Here is a 20,850-nt window from a genome sequence, read left to right on the forward strand (position 1 = left end):
AGGGGCTTCCCTGGTGGCGCAGTGGTTGGGAGTCTGCCTGCCAATGCAGGGGACACGGGTTCGAACCCGGGTCTGGGAAGATCCCGCATGCCGCGGAGCAACTGGGCCCGTGAGCCACAATTACTGAGCCTGCGCGTCTGGAGCCTGTGCTCCGCAGCAAGAGAGGCCGCGATAGTGAGAGGCCCGCGCACTGCAATGAAGAGTGGCCCCCGCTTGCCGCAACTGGAGAAGGCCCTCGCACAGAAACGAAGACCCAACACAGCCATAAAAATAGATTAAAATAAATAAATTTAAAAAAAAAAAAAAAGGAGGAGAGGAGGGAAAGCTCTTTGCAGAAGATTGACAGCTGTAAAGCAACTTTACTCCAATAAAAATTAATTAAAAAATGGTTGAGGGTTTTGAACCCAGAAAAAAAAAAAAAGACTGACCGCTACTCGATGTAAAGGCATGATAGAAAACCATCATTTTGTGACCAGCAATGTATTGAATAATAATAAATTTAGGCCATAATCATAATAGATTCTAAAATTAATGGATGAAAGGTTATGAGAAAATAGGTTATACACACACAGTCTCAAAGTATTACCCACCTAGCCCCAACAGTTTACTTATTAATTACAAAGGGGAAAAAATACCTTAACAGCGGAGAGATCTGGATTAACATCATCTGAACTAATAATTAACATAAGCATCACAAATAAAGGGACAAACTGACATCAGCTCTGCAGTAACCAGAACTAATTATGAAGAAACAATCAGACAAATCCAAATTTTAGGAAATTTTGAAAGGCAATTTAACTGGATCCTTGTCAGCTGTCCAGCAGAATGTTTATGTTGATGTGGGAATAAACAACCTTTTGGGAGAGCAGTTGTTGGTGAAGAGAGGTTACACAGTCCCTTCTCCTGTTTCTCCTCTCTGATTCCAAGTGAGGAGAAGTTCCAAGATTCACAAAGACTGGGGTTGCTTTCAAGAATGGGAGCCAGACAGGTTGGAGGTCTACTTGGGTGGAAGAATTGCTGATCTGAACCCTGTACCTACCTAAGTAGACAAAAAGAGGATTGGATAGACAAAGCAGAGCTGGGAGATAGAGAATAGAATGAAATTGCCTTTGTTTCTCAGAGCAAGAATAAGTGAGCTCCTCAGGAGTCAAATAAATTGTGTGGAATGTGGTTGGGCCTAAGCTGTCTTGATATTCCCCCTATTCAAAAAGCCTCTATGGGCTTTCCTGGTGGTGCAGTGGTTAAGAATCCGCCTGCCAATGCAGGGGACATGGGTTCAAGCCCTGGTCCGGGAAGATCCCACGTGCCGCGGAGCAACTAAGCCCATGCGCCACAATTACTGAGCCTGCGCTCTAGAGCCCGTGAGCCACAACTACTGAGCCAGCATGCTGCAACTACTGAAGCCTGCGCACCTAGAGCCCGTCCTCTGGAAAAAAAAAAAAAAAAAGCCTCTATGTGATAGGATACCAGCAGCAGCAAGCTAAGTACATCTATTGGTGGAAGAAGTCAATAGTGGATGAAAGAGGTTGAACCAGAGCAATCTCTCACATCCAGGAACTGGACCCTGAAGAGTACTCTGAGGTAACTTCTGGAGAGTCACAAATGTACCTCAATGAGAGAACAAGCATTCACCTACCCAAGAGAGGACAGGAAGAATCAAGCAGTATCAACCAGACAGGCAGCAACAACCAAAAAGAGAGGCTCAAGACCTCTCCTTGGAGGACTGATGTTACTGTTCTTAGAAAACAGAAACATCTTCAGAATCTCAATGTATGTCTTACCTATCCATGAAGACTGCTCCAAACACTGACTTAGTATGAGAATAAGACATTGCAGTGAAGTGACTGCTCATGGCATAGGTATGTCTTTGTGTAATGGCATTCACTGAAATATCCCAGATGGCCTCTAGTCCTTGGTCTTTAGTACACAGAAAACACTTGAGACCTCTCTTAATCCTGCCCAAGTGGCTTCATTAGAACCAGAGTCTCACTTGCTACTTCTAGAGAGCCCAGGACTCATTCTGCAGCATGTGCAACTTGTTAGAGCAGGGGACTCTCAATAGGGACCCACTGGCCTAGAGATAGCATCCAGCCATTCCCTCTTTGGAGTCCTACTGTTCACTAGTACCACCCAGAAAGCAGACACAAGGTCCCAATGTGTCTACTCTGGTCAACCTTCTCTCCTCTCACTCAAGTCAAGGAAGGCTTCTCTTACTCAGGAATAGGGAGATTATGGTGAATCTCTGCTTCCTCCCATAACAGTTATTCAAAACATTTTGAACATTCCCCTCAAGTCCTAGGCTTTCAGTTACTAAAGCCCCGAAGACCATTTCTTCAGCTCTTGCCTTCCATATCTTTCCCTGAAGTAATGGGAACAAGAACTAGCAATAACACAGGGGATAAAAAAAACATGTGGACATAATGTAATATCACCCTATGACATATCTACATATATTACAGTTACCAAAGGAGACTAAAATATCCTAAGATAAAAGTGAATGCGAAGTGTTTTTACTGAATGTTAAATTCACCATCAGAAATGTTTGGCCCCAAAGAAAAGATTGGGAAGAAGCATATAGTTCGCCCCAATACTTTTAAAGAATCTCATCATTTTTAAGATGTAATTGGGGCCAAAGAAACTTTCATATCAAAGATAAGAGTAAGGGTTTCTTTAGAGCAGTAGCCCAGTGATTTCTGAAAATATTTTGAAGACATGTCACAAGTGAATGCAGAGAACTGACCCTAGCGGAGAAGATAGAGGAGGGACCACCCACATGAAGAAATCTCAGGACTAGGAAGTTATAGGGTCCCATGATATTACAGTTAAAAGAGTCCTAGAGATCATTTAGACCAACTCTCCCATTTTACACATCAAGAAATTGAAATAGACAATGGAAAGACTTCCAAAGTCTCTCAGAGAGACAGCAGCAAACCCACATCTAGAACAAGGATTCAACTCCTCCATTACTCTTGTTAATAACCTTTAACTATTAAAAGTAGTACATTGTTAAATATTTAGAAAATGTAAGAAATGCAAAAAAGGGGTTTAAAAAGTCATAATCCCACATATCAGAGACAAATTTGGTTAGTATTTTAGTGCTTCTCTTTCTAGGTATTCTCCCCCGAATTGTACAGATATATTTACAATAAGTATATTAGTCTGCTCAGACTTCCATAACAAAATAGCATAGACTAGGTGGCTTAAACAACAGAAATTAATGTTCTCAGTCTCTGGAGGCCAAAAAGCCAAAGATCAAGGTTCTAGCAGAGTTCAGTGAGAACTCTCTTCCTAGCTTGCAAATGGCTACCTTCTCGCTGTATCCTCACATGGCAGAGAGAGCACTGTTGTCTCTTCCTCTTTTTAAGAGGGCACCAGCCTTATCAGATTTGGGCTCAACACTTACGACTTCATTTAACCTACAACTCCTCTTCACAGGCTCTATCTCCAAATACAATCACACTGGGAGTTAGGGCTTCAACATATGAATTTTAGGGGGACACAATTCAGCCCTAGCATTCTGCCTCTGGCCCCCCAAAATTCATGTCCTTATAACATGCAAAATACATTCATTCTATTCCATCAGCCCCGGAAGTCTTAGCTCATTCCAGCATCAACTCTAAAGTCCAAAAACTCATTTAAATATCAATTAAATTATATATGAGTAAGAATCCAGTTATGATTCATCCTGAGGCAAAATTCCTCTCCAGCTGTGAACCTGTGAAACCAAACATGTGTTTCCAAAATACAATGGTGAGACAGAAAGATAATCCCACTCCACAAGGGAGAAATAGGAAAGAAGAAGTGACAGGTCCCAAGCAAGTCCAAAACCTAGCAAGGCAAATTCCATTAGATCTTAAGGCTAGAGAATAATTCTCTTCGGTTCAATGACACACCTTCCACTGGGGTGGCATTGTCACTCACTCAGCTCTACAGAGTGGCCCTGGCCCCATAGCTCTCTGTGGTGGCCACCCTCTGAAACAAAAGGAAACATCTCTGTCCCTTGGGCCTGTGCTAAGACTGGCAGCCCTGATATTCTCCAAATCACCTTCCGGGTCACTCTTGCCTTTCCTCAAGAATAGCACACGTTTACAGTCAAATAACTCTATGATCTAGTCTTGTAGAATCCAAGAAATCCAACAGCCTTCCTTCATTCCATCCCTCTTTCTCTGTCCCCTTTAGTTGAAACTGGCAATGTCTCTGCTGGTATAATTCCATCTCTATTCCTGGCTTCTGCTGATGGCTGGTTTAGTCCATGAGTCACACCCATGATCTCTTTAGTGTTTTCTTCAGAACAAGATTTCTCATTTTTCACAATATATAGGCTAAGGATAGGCTAAGAATTTCCAAATCTCCAAGTTCTGGTTCCTTTTTACTTAACAATTCCTTCTTCAATTCAACCCTCTCCTCTTGCATTTTATTACAAGCAGTAAGGAAGACCCAAGCCACACCTTCATTGCTTAGCTTAGAAATCTCCTCTGCTAAACACCCAATTTGATCACTTATAAACTCTACCTTTCACAAAACACTCGAACAATTCAGCCAAGTTCATTGCCACTTTATAACAAAGATCACCTTTCCTCCAGTTTCCAATAAACCGTTCCTCATTTCCATCTGACACTTCTCCAGAACAGCCTTTAACATCCATATTTCCGCCAAGAGTCCCTTCATAGCAACCTTGGCTCTTTCTAGCATGCACCTCAGAATTCTTCCAGCCTTTTTGCCCATTACCCAAACTTCCAAAGCCACTGTCACATTTTTAGGTATTTGTTACAGCAGCACCCCACCTCTCAGCACCAAAATCTGTACTAGTCTGCTCAACTGCCATAACAAAATACCACAGACTAGGTGGTTTAAACAACAGAAATTTGTATCCCACAAGTTTAAAGGCGAGGAAGTCCAAGATCACGGTGCCGGCTGATTTGCTTCCTGATGAAAGTTCCCTTTCTGGCTTGCAGATGGCCACCTTCTTGCTACGTCCTCACATGGAAAGCTCTGTTGTCTCTTCCTTTTCTTAAAAGGGTATCAGTCCTATCAGATTAGAGCCTCATTCTTATGATCTCATTTAACCTTTATCATCTCCTCACAGGCCCTATCTCCAAATACCGGGGGCTAGAGCTTCAACATATGAATTTTAGGGGTATGCAAAAACTCTTAAGTTACATATGTACGTATGTATATACATATACACATACACATATACAGAGGGTAAGAGTTTTGTATACTTTTTAACTTAGTTTCATGAAAATTTCCCCAATATATTATTCAAAGCATATTCAAATCTTATGACTATTATCATTTACTGTTGTTTAACTATTAAGTCATTTTCAAATTTTGCTATTTAAATAATTTTGCAATGAACATCTTTCTATACAAATCCTTGTCTGTTTCTTGATTATTTAGGACAAATTTCCAGAAATTCAACTGTTGAATCAAAGGTCATGAATTTTTAAAGGCTCTTGGTATGTATTGCCAAATGGCTTCCCAGAAACCTGTACTAGTGTACACTGCCATCTGCAGTAGACATTATAATTAGAATAAAATATTTTTCTGATTAAAAAAAAAACAGTGTCATAAATGACTAAAAAGGCAAGTTTTTTTTAAATTAAAGGAGTTAAAGATTCAGGACAACCAAATAAAAATGTGTGATTCTTGATTAGATCATACGCTGGTGGGGGAGGATGGCTATAAAAATACTTGGGGGACAATTGGGGAATTCTGAATATGAACTATATATTAGATATTACTGTAGCAATGTTAAATTTCTTGATTCTGATAATGGTATTTTAGTTATATAGACTGTTCTATCTCTTAGGAGACACATGCTGATGTGTCATAAAGTCTGAAGCTTATACTCAAATGATTCAGAAAATACACATGTGTATTTTTACATATGTATATAGGGGGACAGAAATGGGAAAGAGTGGTAGGGAGGAAGAGAAGCAAATGTGGCAAGATGTTAATTACTGAATCTAGTAAAGGGTAAATGCCACTTTCCTTTTTAAACTTACAGTTTAAATTTTTTCAAAAAAAAATATATTAGAGAGCATCTCCCCACAACTACAGCGCCTGCTGGCAGCTGGTGGGGGACTCTGACCCCCAAGGAAACGGGAGGAACCCCAGAGTGAGCTGGTAGGATGTAGGGGGACCAAGGGGAGAGGAGAAGTGGAGGCCAGACAAGATCGGTGCCCCTGAGGCCAGGGAGATCAGGAGAGGCAGGTGGAAGGGAGTCTGGCCCACTCAGGCCATGGAGCCTGATGAGTTCCCAAGCTGCTTCCCCACAAGCCCCGTCTAGGCCGCATGGGTCCTGGGGGCACAGGAAGGAGGCCGAGGGGAGAACAGGAGAGGTAGGTGGGAGGGGCCATCCCGGAGGAGCGGAAGAGGAGAGGAGGGAGACTGCCCCACCCACTCGGGCCCAGGGAGCCTACTGAGCTCCCAGGGCGAACCCCTGCCCTCCAAGCCCCCTCCAGGCTGTGTGGGTCTTTCTGGGCATAGGAGGGAGGCCGGGGAGATCAGGAGAGACAGGCGGCAGGGGCCCTCCCAGACCCCAGACCGGAGTGGCGAGAGAGGAGGGCGTTTGCCCCACCCACTCGAGCCCAGGAAGCCTGCTGAGCTCCCAGGTGAGGTCCCCTGCCCTCTGAGAGCAGAGGTGGGGGGCACACCTGGGACCCTACTGTTCCTTGAGCCTAAGCCCCACCCCACACAGCCCCCAGGGCCTTTTCCAACCCTGTCAGTCCTGAGCATTGGCCCCACCCACCACCCAAACCTCGCCCTTGCTTAGGCCCCGCCCTCCACAGCCAAGGCCTTCCCCCACAACCCTTTTTAATTTTTTTTCTTTTCCCTCCTCCTCTTTTTTACTATTGTGGTATTGATGTACCTTCCAGTTGTTGATTCATCTATATTTTTATTTTTACATTCTTTCTAACATATCTGTTAGTTTCCTAGTCTAACTTTATTTTTTACTTTGTTATTGTTCTCTTTTTTTTTTTTTGCCAGCTCAGGGTCAGGCAGAAGTTCCTGCGGTGGGAGCTCCAAGTCTGAACCACTGGACTGACAGAGAACCCCAGACCCCAGGGAATATTCATCGGGGTGAGGTCTCACAGAGTTCCTCATCTCAGCACCAAGACCCAGCTCTACCCAACAGCCTACAAACTCCAGTGTTGGAAGCCTCAGGCCAAACAACCAGTAAAACAGGAACACAATCCAGCTCATAAAAAAAAAAAAAAAAAATGAGACAGCAAAAAAAATGTCACAGATGAAGGAGCAAGGTAAAAACCTACAAGACCAAATAAATGAAGAGGAAATAGGCAATCTACCTGAAAAAGAATTCAGAATAATGATAGTAAAGATGATCCAGAATCTCGGAAAAAGAATGGAAGCACGGATTGAGAAAATACAAGAAATGTTTAACAAAGATCTAGAAGAACTAAAGAACAAACAAACAGAGATGAACAACACAATAGCTGAAATGAAAAATACCCTAGAAGGAATCAATAACAGAATAACGGAGGCAGAAGAACAAATAAGTGAGCTGGAAGACAAAATGGTGGAAATAACTGCCGAGGAGCAGAATAAAGAAAAAAGAATGAAAAGAATTGAAGACAATCTCAGAGACCTCTGGGACAACACTAAACGCACCAACATTCGAATTATAGGGGTCCCAGAAGAAGAAGAGAAAAAGAAAGGGTCTGAGAAAATATTTGAAGAGATTATAGTGGAAAACTTCCCTAACATGGGAAAGGAAATAGTCACCCAAGTCCGGGAAGCACAGAGAGTCCCATACAGGATAAACCCTAGGAAAAACACACCAAGACACATATTAATCAAACTAACAAAAATTAAATTCAAAGAAAAAATATTAAAAGCAGCAAGGGAAAAACAAAAAATAACATACAAAGGAATCCCCATAAGGTTATCAGCTGATTTTTCAGTGAAAACTCTGCAGGCCAGAAGGGAGTGGCAGGATATATTTAAAGTGATGAAAGAGAAAAACCTACAACCAAGATTACTCTACCCAGCAAGGATCTCATTCAGATTCGATGGAGAAGTCAAAAGCTTTTCACACAAACAAAAGCTAAGAGAATTCAGCACCACCAAACCAGCTTTACAACAAATGCTAAAGAAACTTCTCTAAGTGGGAAACACAAGAGAAGAAAAAGACCTACAAAAACAAACCCAAAACGATTAAGAAAATGGTCATAGGAACATACATATCAATAATTACCTTGAATGTAAATGGATTAAATGCCCCAACCAAAAGACACAGACTGGCTGAATGGATACAAAAACAAGACCCATATATATGCTGTCTACAAGAGACCCACTTCAGACCTAGGGAAACATACAGACTGAAAGTGATGGGATGGAAAAAGACACTCCATGCAAATGGAAATCAAAAAATGCTGGAGTAGCAATTCTCGTATCAGATAAAATAGACTTTAAAATAAAGACTGTTACAAGAGATAAGGAGGGACACCATATAATGATTAAAGGATCAATCCAAGAAGAAGATATAACAATTATAAATGTTTACACACCCAACATAGGAGCACCTCAATACATAAGGCAAATGCTAACAACCATGAAAGGAGAAATCGACAGTAACACAATAAGAGTAGGGGACTTTAACACCCCACTTACACCAATGGACAGATCATCCAAACAGAAAATAAATAAGGAAAAACAGGCTTTAAATGACACAATAGACCAGACAGATCTAATTGATATTTATAGAACATTCCACCCAAAAGTGTCAGAATACACTTTCTTCTCAAATGCACATGGAACATTCTCCAGGATAGATCACATCTTGGGTCACAAATCAATCTTTGGAAAATTTAAGAAAATTGAAATCGTATCCAGCATCTTTTCTGACCACAACACTATGAGACTGGAAATCAATTACAGGAAAAAAACTGCAAAAAACACAAATACATGGAGGCTAAACAGTGCACTACTAAATAACCAAGAGATCACTGAAGAAATCAAAGAAGAAATTTAAAAAATACGTAGAAACAAATGCCAATGAAAACATGATGACTCAAAACCTATGAGACCAAGCAAAAGCAGTTCTAAGAGGGAAGTTTATAGCAATTCAATCTCACCTCAAGAAACAAGAAAAATCTCAAACAATCTAAACCTACACTTAAAACAACTAGAGAAAGAAGAACAAAGAAAACCCAAAGTCAGTAGAAGGAAAGAAATCATAAAGATCAGAGCAGAAATAAATGAAATAGAAACGAAGAAAACAATAGCAAAGATCAATAAAACTAAAAGCTGGTTCTTTGAGAAGATAAACAAAATTGATAAACACTGAGCCAGACTCACCAAGAAAAAAAAGGAGGGGATGCAAATCAATAAAATTAGAAATGAAAGAGGAGAAATCACAACTGACACTGTAGAAATACAAAGGATTATAAAAGACTACTACAAACAACTGTATGCCAATAAAATGGACAACCATGAAGAAATGGACAAATTCTTGGAAAGGTACAATTTTCCAAGACTGAACCAGGAAGAATTAGAAAATATAAACAGACCTATCACAAGTAATGAAATTGAAACTGTAATTAAAAATCTTCCAACAAACAAAAGTCCAGGACCAGATGGCTTCACAGGTGAATTCTATCAAACATTCAGAGAAGAGCTAACACCGATACTTCTCAAACTCTTCCAAAAAATTGCAGAGGGAGAAACTCTCCCAAATTCATTCTACAAAGCCACCATCATCCTGATACCAAAACCAGAAAAAAGGTATCACAAAAAAAGAAAATTATAGACCAATATCACTGATGAACATAGATGCAAAAATCCTGAACAAAATACTAGCAAACAGAATCCAACAGCACATTAAAAGGATCATACACCATGATCAAGTGGGATTTATCCCAGGGATGCAAGGATTCTTCAATATATGCAAATCAATCAATGTGCTACACCACATTAACAAATTAAGGAATAAAAACCATATGATCATCTCAATAGATGCAGAAAAAGCTTTTGACAAAATTCAATACCTATTTATGATAAAAACTCTCCAGAAAATGGGCATAGTGGGAACCTACCTCAACATAATAAAGGCCAAATATGACAAACCCACAGCAAGCATCATATTCAGTGGTGAAAAGCTGAAAGCATTTCCACTAGGATCAGGAACAAGACAAGGATATCCACTCTCACCACGCTTATTCAACATAGTTTTGGAAGCCCTAGCCACAGCAATCAGAGAAGAAAAAGAAATAAAAGGAATACAAATTGGAAAAGAAGAAGTAAAACTGTCACTATTTGCCAATGACATGATACTATACATAGAAAATCCTAAAGATGCCACCAGAAAACTACTAGAACTAATCAGTGGATTTGGTAAGGTTGCAGGATACAAAATTAATGCACAGAAATCACTGGCATTCCTATACACCAACAACAAAAAATCAGAAAGAGAAATTAAGGAAACACTCCCATTTACCACTGCAACAAAAAGAATAAAATACCTAGGAATAAACCTGCCTAAGGAGGCAAAAGACTTGTACTCAGAAAACTATAAAACACTGATGAAAGAGATCAAAGATGACATAAACAGATGGAGAAATATACCATGTCTTTGATTGGAAGAATCAATATTGTGAAAATGACTATACTACCCAAAGCAATCTACAGATTCAATGCAATCCCTATCAAACTACCACTGGCATTTTTCACAGAACTAGAACAAAAAATTTCACAATTTGTATGGAACCACAAAAGACCCCGAATAGCCAAAGCAATCTTGAGAAAGAAAAACGGAGCTGGAGGAATCAGTCTCCCTGACTTCAGACTGCACTACAAAGCTACAGTAATCAAGACAGTATGGTACTGGCACAAAAACAGAAATATAGATCAATGGAACAGGATAGAAAGCCCAGAGATAAACCCACACACATAATGGGCACCTAATTTACAACAAAGGAGGCAAGAACATACAATGGAGAAAAGGCAGCCTCTTCAATAACTGGTGCTGGGAAAACTGGACCGCTACATGTAAAAGAATGAAATTAGAACACTCCCTAACACCATACACAAAAATAAACTCCAAATGGATTAAAGACTTAAACGTAAGACCAGACAGTATAAAACTTTTAGAGGAAAACATAGGAAAAACACTCTTTGACATAAACCACAGCATAATAAAGATGCAGCCGTAGAGAACAGACTTGAGGACACGGTGGGGAAGGAGAAGCTGGGACGAAGTGAGAGAGTAGCATTGACATATATACACTACCAAATGTAAAATAGATAACTAGTGGGAAGCAGCTGCATTGCACAGGGAGATCAGCTCGGTGCTTTGTGACCACCTAGAGGGGTGGGATAGGGAGGGTGGGAGGGAGGCTCAAGAGGGAGGGGATATGGGGACATGTGTATGCATATGGCTGATTCACTTTGTTGTGCAACAGAAGCTAACATGGTACTGTGAAGCAATTATAGTCCAATAAAGATCTATTAAAAAAATGGTAAAAAAAAAATACATATATACATTAGGGAGTAGTCAAAAGACAGGAACAGTCTATGCATATAAAAACAAATTAGCTGGTAAACATATAAAAAATGTAAGAGAATTAATAAAGTTGCTGATTATTATAGCCTCTTATTTCCTCCTGCCCTCTAGGCATTTGCTCTTTAATCACTTGAACTGCATTTCATCAAATGGACCCAGGAAGGAATGGCAAGAGAAATCTCAATCGTTCTATTTCACTTCTCATTAGCAGTCCTGGAAAAAGATTTAAAAGATTAAAAACTCAAAATTAGCTCATTACAATGTTTTGGAAATGACCTATAGACTTTAATTCACAACTTGGTCTTCAATTCAGATTCTTGTGGTCTCCCATGACCCTAAATATTTGATAAATCCTAGTTCCTAAATGGCAAAAACAAAAGTAATAAGTCATATGAAAAATAGGTTTTCTTTAAATAAAGAAAAAGTGTTGACCTCTGCCAGTGGTCTTACTTTTATCAGGAAAGTAAGTAGCCAATAGAATGGAAGGCAACCAATGGATTTATAAACCATGAATGGAGGTTTTCCTTTTCAGAAACAATATGAAGGAAGTAGTATAACATAGTGGTTCAATGCATGGGCTATAGAGTCAGATTGTCTGTATCTGAATATTTACTTCACCACTTACTACCTATGTGATCTGTGGCAAATAACTCAATCTCAGTTTCCTCATCTTAAAAATGAGGAAAACAGTAAAATCTATGTCTTAGGGTTGTTGTGAAGATTAAATAAGTTAGTATATTTTAGCTCTTACAGCAGCATCTGGCATACCATAAAACCTCAAAATACGTTAGCTGCTGTGGTTCTTATTATTATTAGTATTACTACAGTAACTACTACCACTATCACCACCACTATCAACCTGCAGTTGCTAAGAGTTTGGCATTGATTCAGAAACACTATAGCAAAACAAAAGAAACACAACATATGCACACCCACACCCACAGGTTGAAAAAGTGAAAGAGAACTGATTCCAAGTCAGTCCTTCGGTATCTCTTCAAGCTGTTCTGAGACAAGCTGAGAAGATACCAATATACCAACAATGCACGGCTCATTTCAAGAAGGAATTTGTGTGGTCTGGATAAGTTAATCTCAGAAGAAATGACAAGTTCTCTCACTCAGTTAATCGTTTATCAAACTTTACTGAGGCTTACTATACTATGTATCAGGTATTGAGCCAGATACTAGGAATACAAATGGAAGATTCTATACCTTTAAAAATTTTGCTTTCTTGTCAAAGAAATATACATAGGAATACAAATGGAAGATTCTATACCTTTAAAAATTTTGCTTTCTTGTCAAAGAAATATACATTAGAGTCCATTATAATATATGATAGGTTATACGATGGATGTATGTACAGGGTACTATGGAAGCAGAGGAAAGATCTAAGCTAGACTGTGGAGAAGGAGGAAACAGCATGAAGATTTCCCAGAGGGGCTAACATTTAAACTGAGCCTTAAAGGATAGTAACAGATAAATGGGGACAGAATGGGAGAAATCATTCCTCCAGGGGTAAAAGCGGGCAAATGGAGAAAAAAAGAGTACCATTGCCCTACCTACGGCCACACAAAACCAAAAGATCTCTTCTTAAAGCTAAAGGACAGATAGCCATTGGCAGTATGGGCCTGAATAAGGTATATTTCTGGAATATCTCCTGTTTATACATACCACATCTCCAACCTCCCCAACTCAAAATAAGCCACATTTGGAGAACTGACAGAAAGTTGTGATTAAGAAGAGATTCAAAGACAAGTTTCTCACTTACAACACTGGGCGGCAGCAGTAGGCAATGGTTTCCTCTGGCTTTCTTCTTGACTAGAACACTAGAAGCAGAAAGGAGAAAAAAAACAAACAAACATAGTAAGAGGCCCAAGTAAAGAAGAAGGAGAAAAACAAAACAAAACAAAACAACAAAAAAACTATAGCTACCTATAAAAAGGTTTAGCATTTGACTGGAGTCAAATTTCTTATCAAACAGAAACAGATCATCCTGCTGCTGATTTCCCTGTGTGATCCTGACATACAGGGCAGACTATCAGATATTGCATTGGCCCAATGCAACAGGCTAAAGCAGGATAGCAGGAAGGCTGTTCTGACCAAGGGCACCTGGGCACCATTCCAGCTCTACCAGGCAGCTGTAGAAGGCTTAGCCTTAGAAGCTCAGAGGACTTAGAAAACTCAAATAATATATAGATTTCCCCATTTGGGTGATGGAACTGAAAACCTCTCTGAGACTTGAGTTTTCTCCATCTTTAAAAAGATGAGGCTTCTTCCCTCACAAGGTCACGTGGGAAGTGAAATTACTTACGTAAGCATGTAATACAACATCTGGTATTTACTAGTGTCCCCTTCCCAGTTATACTCTAACCTCCCCAACACAACCCACCACTATCACCACCAAAAAACAGAGTACTGAAGCCATAAAAAGAAAGTTCTATAAATGGGAGCCAAATTAAGTTCAAGTCTTGAAGATGGACAAGATTTGGAAAGGCAAAACAAAAAGAAAAAGGTATAAACAAATTAACACAGGTACACAGAGTCTGGAAGAAAAAATGGTTTGGTTTAGAGCCCATTGGAGGATTGGGAAAACATAACTTGGTCTAGCAACTTGCATCCTGACTCTGCCATTTATTAATAAACTATAAGATTCTGGGCAAGACAGAGTTTCTCTAACACTGAAGGAGTCATTCATTCAACGGATATTTCTTGAGTGCCTATTACGTGCAAGGCCTTGTTCCAGGCACTGGGGGAATAGAGTTTGTAATCATGGTAAAGAGTTTAGATTTTACTCCAGTCTATTGAGAAGGTATGTAAAGTTTTAAACACCAGAGGGATATGACTTCATTATACTTTAAAAATCACTCTGGCTGCTGTGTGAGACGAACTGTAGGCAACCAGAGGGGAAATAAGACTAATTATTGCAATTATCCAGATGAAAGTTGATGGTGGTTTACACATGAGTGTTAGTGGTGAAGGGCATTTCAAGTGGTTGGATACAAAATACAAAACACTTTTTGTATATAAATATACTTTTATATATAAAGTACTTTACAAGAAACAAACTATAATACAAATATCAGAGGTAGACAGTGCTATTACTACTTCCTTTAGGGGAAGGATCAGAAGCCAAGCACAGTTTAAACAATATAATAGTATTAGTAAAACTGTCAATCATAAAAAAGTTCAAAACTTCTTAAAGGCTAAACAACCCACTCCAAAGTAACAAAGGGACTTGGTTATAATAACTATTATAAATAATGGTGATTTTTATAGGCAGTACACAGGCACAACAGTGATGAAATCATAAAACTTTAAGCATTAAACTAGAAGAATTCAGACTTAATAGATGCGAGTAGATATTTCCAGCAGACATATTTAATGAATCTCTTTCAGGTCCAAAGCAGAAAGCTGAAGACCAGCTAGAGCCTAATTAATCATATTAAGAGAGCTAAGGAAAAAAATCCATAATACCTATGTACAAGAAAATAAAAGTAGTACAAGTAAGGAAAATTATAGGCCAATCTCATTTATGAATACAGATGCAAAATCCTAGATTACCAAACCAAATCATATGACATTTATTTATCATAAATAAGTCTTTATATTTCTGTGTGAATATGTACGTATATGTATGAATGCTGGCATATAAATTTTCATGTATCATGACCAGAAGGACTTTAAATGAAAGGACAGTTCAATATCTGAAAATCTATTCATGCAGTTCACCACACAAACAGACTAAAGGAGAAAAACTATGTGATTGAACAATGCAGAAAAGATCTTGATAAAATCCCTTACTTTTTCAAGACAAAATATCTCAGAAAATCAGAAAGAAAATAGAATTTCCTTAATCTGATAAAGGGTACCTATCAAAATCTACAGCAAATATCATACTTCAAGATTTATGAAGCATTCCCCTTATAGTCAGGAAAAAGACAAGGCTTCCCCACTTTCACCATTAAAAATTACACAGGATGTTTTACACAATGAATTTTTAAAAATAAGGGGTCACCAAAAACAAGGAAAGTCTGAGAAAATATTACAGCCAAGAGAAGCCTAAGGAGGTATTACAACTAAATGTAACCCAGTGTCCTTTATGGGGTAATGGAACCGGAAAAATGCATGAAATAAAAACTAAGGAAATTTGAAAAAAAACTAAGGATTTTTATTTAATAAAACAAAATAAATAGAAATATAAAATATTAACTTTTAGTTAATAATAATATATCAATATTGGCTCATTAATTGTAATAAATGTACCATACTAATGTAAAATGTTAATAATAAGGAAAACTAGAGGGAGGGGCGGGTAAGATGTGATATGGAAGCCCTCTCTACAAACTGCTTAATATTTAAGTCTGTTAATAAAAACACATGTAAAAATTTCACTTAAAAAATAAGACATAAGGATTGAAAAGAGATAAAAACTTATTATTCAAAGATGCAAAAACTAAAAAACCCAAAGGAATCTCTAAACTAGTAGAATTAATAAGAGTTGGTGAATAAGATGAATACTAAAAAAAAAAATTGAGCAGCATTGCCTTATATAGATAGCAATGACCTATTAGAAAGTGTAATTTTTAAATATACCATTCACAATGATTAGGAATAAACCTAACAAAAGAAGTGTAAAAACTGCATGGAGAAAATAGGTTTTCCTCCTATAAGACTTCTCATCTTTTGATGCTTAACTATATTTATTACGTTTCCTGCTTATTGTCTGTCTCCTCCTATTTGATCCAAGAGGACGTTGGTCTTTGTTTTAACTTCTGATGTATACCAAGCACCTACGACAGGGCCTGGTACATAGTGCTCAATAAGTTATCTGGTGAATAAATGACTAAATGAATGTCACCAATAAACAGACAAATGCAAATTTAAATGATAAAGCTCTAAACTCATTAGATTAGCACAAATTTTAAATCTGGCAATAACAAGTATCAGTAAGGATACAGAGCAGCTGAAAAACTGGAATATAAATTGGTATAATTATTTTAGAGAACAACTTAGCAACATCTAGTAACGTTACACAGAGCACATTCCACAACAAAGCAATTCTATTTCCAGGTATATAGCCAGTGAATCTCCCATACATAAGCAGAGAGAAACAGGGTCAGAGATGTTCACTGAAGCATGCATTTATAATAGTGAAAACCTAATTTTCCATGAGTAGGAAAAGTAATAAATAGTGATACATTTCCACTCTGTCAAGTGGTAGATCCCTAGGCCAGTCTTGACCCAAGAGGCTGCTGTGGATGGGAACTGTTGCACACCATAAGAAAAAAAAGATAAGATTCTACACTGTGTTTTTAAAATGGTTTTGCAGCGAGTATGACCTAATTTTGATAATCACTGAATCCTGGAGATAAGTGTACAGGTTTCATTTTACTAGTCCTTCAACTTTTATATTTGTTTAAAATTTTTTCATGATAAAAATAGAAAAAAGAAAGGAAGACGCTCCCACTAACCAAAGATGAGACAAGTTTAGCATCAAAAAGAATAAAGATTGCAATGGATTGAAACACAAATATATCAAAATTCATAAATTGATAATAATATGCCACTAAAAAAAAGAAAACAACTCACTGGTCACCTTGAGAAGCTGCTTGTGCAACAGCTCATTATTTTGAAAATTGCTAAAGAGAACGTTTTTCTTGCACGGACTTTATTTCAAGTGAACCAAATAGCTGATGAGGCAGACAAATCATAGATAATAAATGTTGAAGAGATGATATAATTAGAAAATCATCATTGTGCAACCCTAATAAAATAATGATTATTATTTGCTGCTAAAACCATTAGGTAAAAGGCTGGTAGGATCACCTTAAAATGGATGAAATAGGCTGACACCAAGTTGAATCCACTGTGTAATTTTAACATCACTAAAAGTGAGGCAAGACATAATCTGCCTACAAAAAAAAAATAAAAAGATATGTTGTGAAGTCCTAATCCCCAGTACCTATGAATGTGACCTTATCTGGAAATAGAGTCTCTGCAGATGTAATCGAGTTAATCCAATGACTGGTGCCCCCACAAAAATCAATGGAAATTTGAACACAGACACAAAAAGAGATGAGAACGTATTGTGAGAATAGGCAGACACAACCCAGGAAGGCATGTGATAGTGGAGACAGAGACTGAAATAATATGTCTATAAGCCAAGGAACAGCAAAGACTGCTAGGAAGCACCAGAAAGTAGAAGAAAGGCATGGGACAGCTTCTTCCTCAAAACCTCCAGAAGGAACTGATCCCGCCAACACCTGATGTCAGAATTTTAGCCACCAGAATTGTGAGAGAATATATTTCTGTTGCTGCAAGCCACCAGTATGTGGTACTTTGTTTTGGCAACCCTGGAAAACTAACACACTCGTCAAATCACTGCATTTTGGCTTCCTGTACTAACCTGTGGATATTGATCATTAATTGACGAATCCAACGGCTCCACTTCATCACTCATCTTCTTTGCTCTCGGTAATATTTCACACTGTCAAGAATTTCTGCCTCAAAACTACTTTTTTTCCTTTGTTCCATTAACCTTTTTCTGGTTCTCCTACTCTCTCTTTCAGGCAGCTCTTTCTCAGTCTCTTTTGTTTCTCAGGATTCTACCTTTGATGTTTCCCAAGGTTTTGTCCCTGTTCTTTAATACTCTTTCTACATACTTTACCTGAGTGAGCTCTTCTATTCTTATGACTTCAATTGCTACAAATATGTTGATAAATCCAAACTCTGTGACCGACCTCATCATACCCTGAGCTTCAGATTCTCTCATGAGGTTGCTTACCAGACGTTTCCTAACAGGTTGCTTACCAGACAAATTTTCTAATAGCCCAACATGCCCTAAAGTAAAAAAACTTATCTTTTCCCTCCACCACCACCAACAAAAACATTCCCCATTCTTGCTGGCCCAGGTTGAGCTGATTGTGTTCTATTCTGTGCACAAAACTCATCTCTGGAAATAAGTTAGGACAGCGGGACTAAGCAATGCAATAGTCTAAACATTCCTAAAAAGAGCACACGATAAGGATACATATCCAAAAATCTGGGAACAAGCAGAAAAAAAAGGCTTCTGCTCATCTGTGTAACAAGAGGACAGATTCCCTAGTATAACCTTGCTCCCCAACAGTCTAGAGCCAGACTAGTGCCAATTCAGCCACTTCTGGGGGACAATGGGAAGAAAAGGAAAAGCAGATAGATCTTTCTAATAATAGGCAATCTTCTAGCTACCTTTTTTCTTTAATGCAGTTTAAATTCTTTCATTCTTCAACATGTTCCTGGGTCGCTCCCTTAAAGTGTCCTATAAAGACACTCTTTACATTGTAAAAAACAGTTCCTACCTCATTGTCAGTTCCCAAGGCATTGATTTGCTCCAATTTGTAGGTCCAATATCTGGCTTCCTCCTCTGGGATATCTATCACAAAAAAGAAGAAACCACATTACCAGGTTAATAATTTAATCATAGGTTGATAATACTTTATTCAATCAAACAATCTAAGTTAGAAGGGTGGTGGTGATGGACTAATTTTACTGATGGCTTGGTTCTTGCCATGAACATTATCTTGAATCTTCACAAAAACCAAAATAATATATTATTATTCCCAATGGATCAGAAGACTTAATATTGTTAAGATGTCAATACCTCCTAAAGTGATTGAAAGATTCAACACAGTCACTATTAAAATCCCAATTTTTTTTACAGAAATATAAAACCCCATCCATATGGAATCTCAACAGACCCCAAATACCCAAAATATTCTTGAAAAGGAAGAACAAATCTAGAGAACTCATACTTCCTTATTTCAAAACCTACTAAAAAGCTATAGTAGGGCTTCCCTGGTGGCACAGTGGTTAAGAATCTGCCTGCCAATGCAGGGGACACGGGTTCAAGCCCTGGCCCAGGAAGATCCCACATGCCGCAGAGCAACTAAGCCCATGAGCCACTACTACTGAGCCTGAGCTCTAGAGCCTGCGAGCCACAACTACTGAGCCCATGTGCCACAACTACTGAAGCCCACGTGCCTAGAGCCTGTGCTCTGCAACAACAGAAGCCACAGCAATGAGAAGCCCGCACACCGCACCGAAGAATAGCCCCTGCTTGCCACAACTAGAGAAAGCCACGCACGGCAACGAAGAACCAAAGCAGCCAAAAATAAATAAATTAAATAAATTTTTTAAAAAAAGCTATAGTAAATCAAAACGGTATGCTACTGACATAAAGACAGACATATAGACCAATAAAAGAGAATAGAGAGCCCAGAAATAAGGCCTTACATATATGATCAAATGATTTTTTTCAAGGGCACCAAGAACATTCAATGGGGAAAAGCGTCCTTTCAAGAAATGGTGCTGGGACTTCCCTGGTGACGCAGTGGTTAAGAATCCGCCTGCCAATGCAGGGGACACTGGTTCAAGCCCTGGTCTGGGAAGATCTCACATGCCGCGGAACAACTAAGCCCGTGTGCCACAACTACTGAGCCTGCACTCTAGAGCCCGTGAGCCACAACTACTGAGCCCACGTGCCACAACTACTGAAGCCCGTGCGCCTAGAGCCCGTGCTCCACAACAAGAGAAGCCACCGCAACGAGAAGCCCGTGCACCACAACGAGGAGTAGCCCCCACTCGCCACAACTAGAGAAAGCCCGTGCGCAGCAACAAAGACCCAATGCAGCCAAAAATAAATAAATAAATAAGTAAATTTATTTAAAAAAAAAAAAAGAAATGGTGCTGGCACTACTAAATATAAAATGGACAGAAAACGGGGACCTGCTGTATAGCACAGGGAACTATACTCAATATTTTGTGGTAACCTATGAGGGAAAAGAATCTGAAAAAAAACAGATGTGTATGTATTATAACTGGATCACTTTGTTATACACCTGAAACTGACACAACATAGTGGATCAACTACACTTCAATTAAAAATTCAAAAATAGGGCTTCCCTAGTGGCGCAGTGGTTGAGAATCTGCCTGCTAATGCAGGGGACACAGGTTCGAGCCCTGGTCTGGGAAAATCCCACATGCCGTGGAGCAACTAGGCCCGTGAGCCACAACTACTGAGCCTGCGTGTCTGGAGCCTGTGCTCCGCAACAAGAGAGGCCACGATAGTGAGAGGCCCGCGCAACCGCGATGAAGAGTGGCCCCCGCTCGCTGCAACTAGAGAAAGCCCTAGCACAGAAACGAAGACCCAACATAGCAATCAATCAATCAATCAATCACTCTTTAAAAAATAAATAAATAAATTCAAAAATAAAAAAAATCTTATTTAAAAAAATAAATTTTTTTAAAAAAAGAGAGAGAGAAAACATAGGCAGAACACTCTCTGACAT

The 20,850-nt window shown here is 38.9% G+C and overlaps 1 protein-coding gene across 1 annotated transcript in view; it reads right to left on the minus strand.

The window, feature by feature from the left end:
- UNC13B (unc-13 homolog B) overlaps positions 1–20,850 on the minus strand; it is a 234,059-nt gene that overhangs the window by 137,809 nt on the left and 75,400 nt on the right. The window contains exons 6-7 of the mRNA XM_061200300.1: positions 18,862–18,935; positions 13,293–13,350 (exon numbers count right to left, since the gene is read on the minus strand). Of these exons, the coding sequence (XP_061056283.1) occupies positions 13,293–13,350; positions 18,862–18,935 (132 nt within the window). The remainder of the gene's footprint in view (positions 1–13,292; positions 13,351–18,861; positions 18,936–20,850) is intronic.

This window comes from Eubalaena glacialis, chromosome 9 (genome assembly GCF_028564815.1).
Source record: "Eubalaena glacialis isolate mEubGla1 chromosome 9, mEubGla1.1.hap2.+ XY, whole genome shotgun sequence".
Taxonomy (NCBI): domain Eukaryota; kingdom Metazoa; phylum Chordata; class Mammalia; order Artiodactyla; family Balaenidae; genus Eubalaena; species Eubalaena glacialis.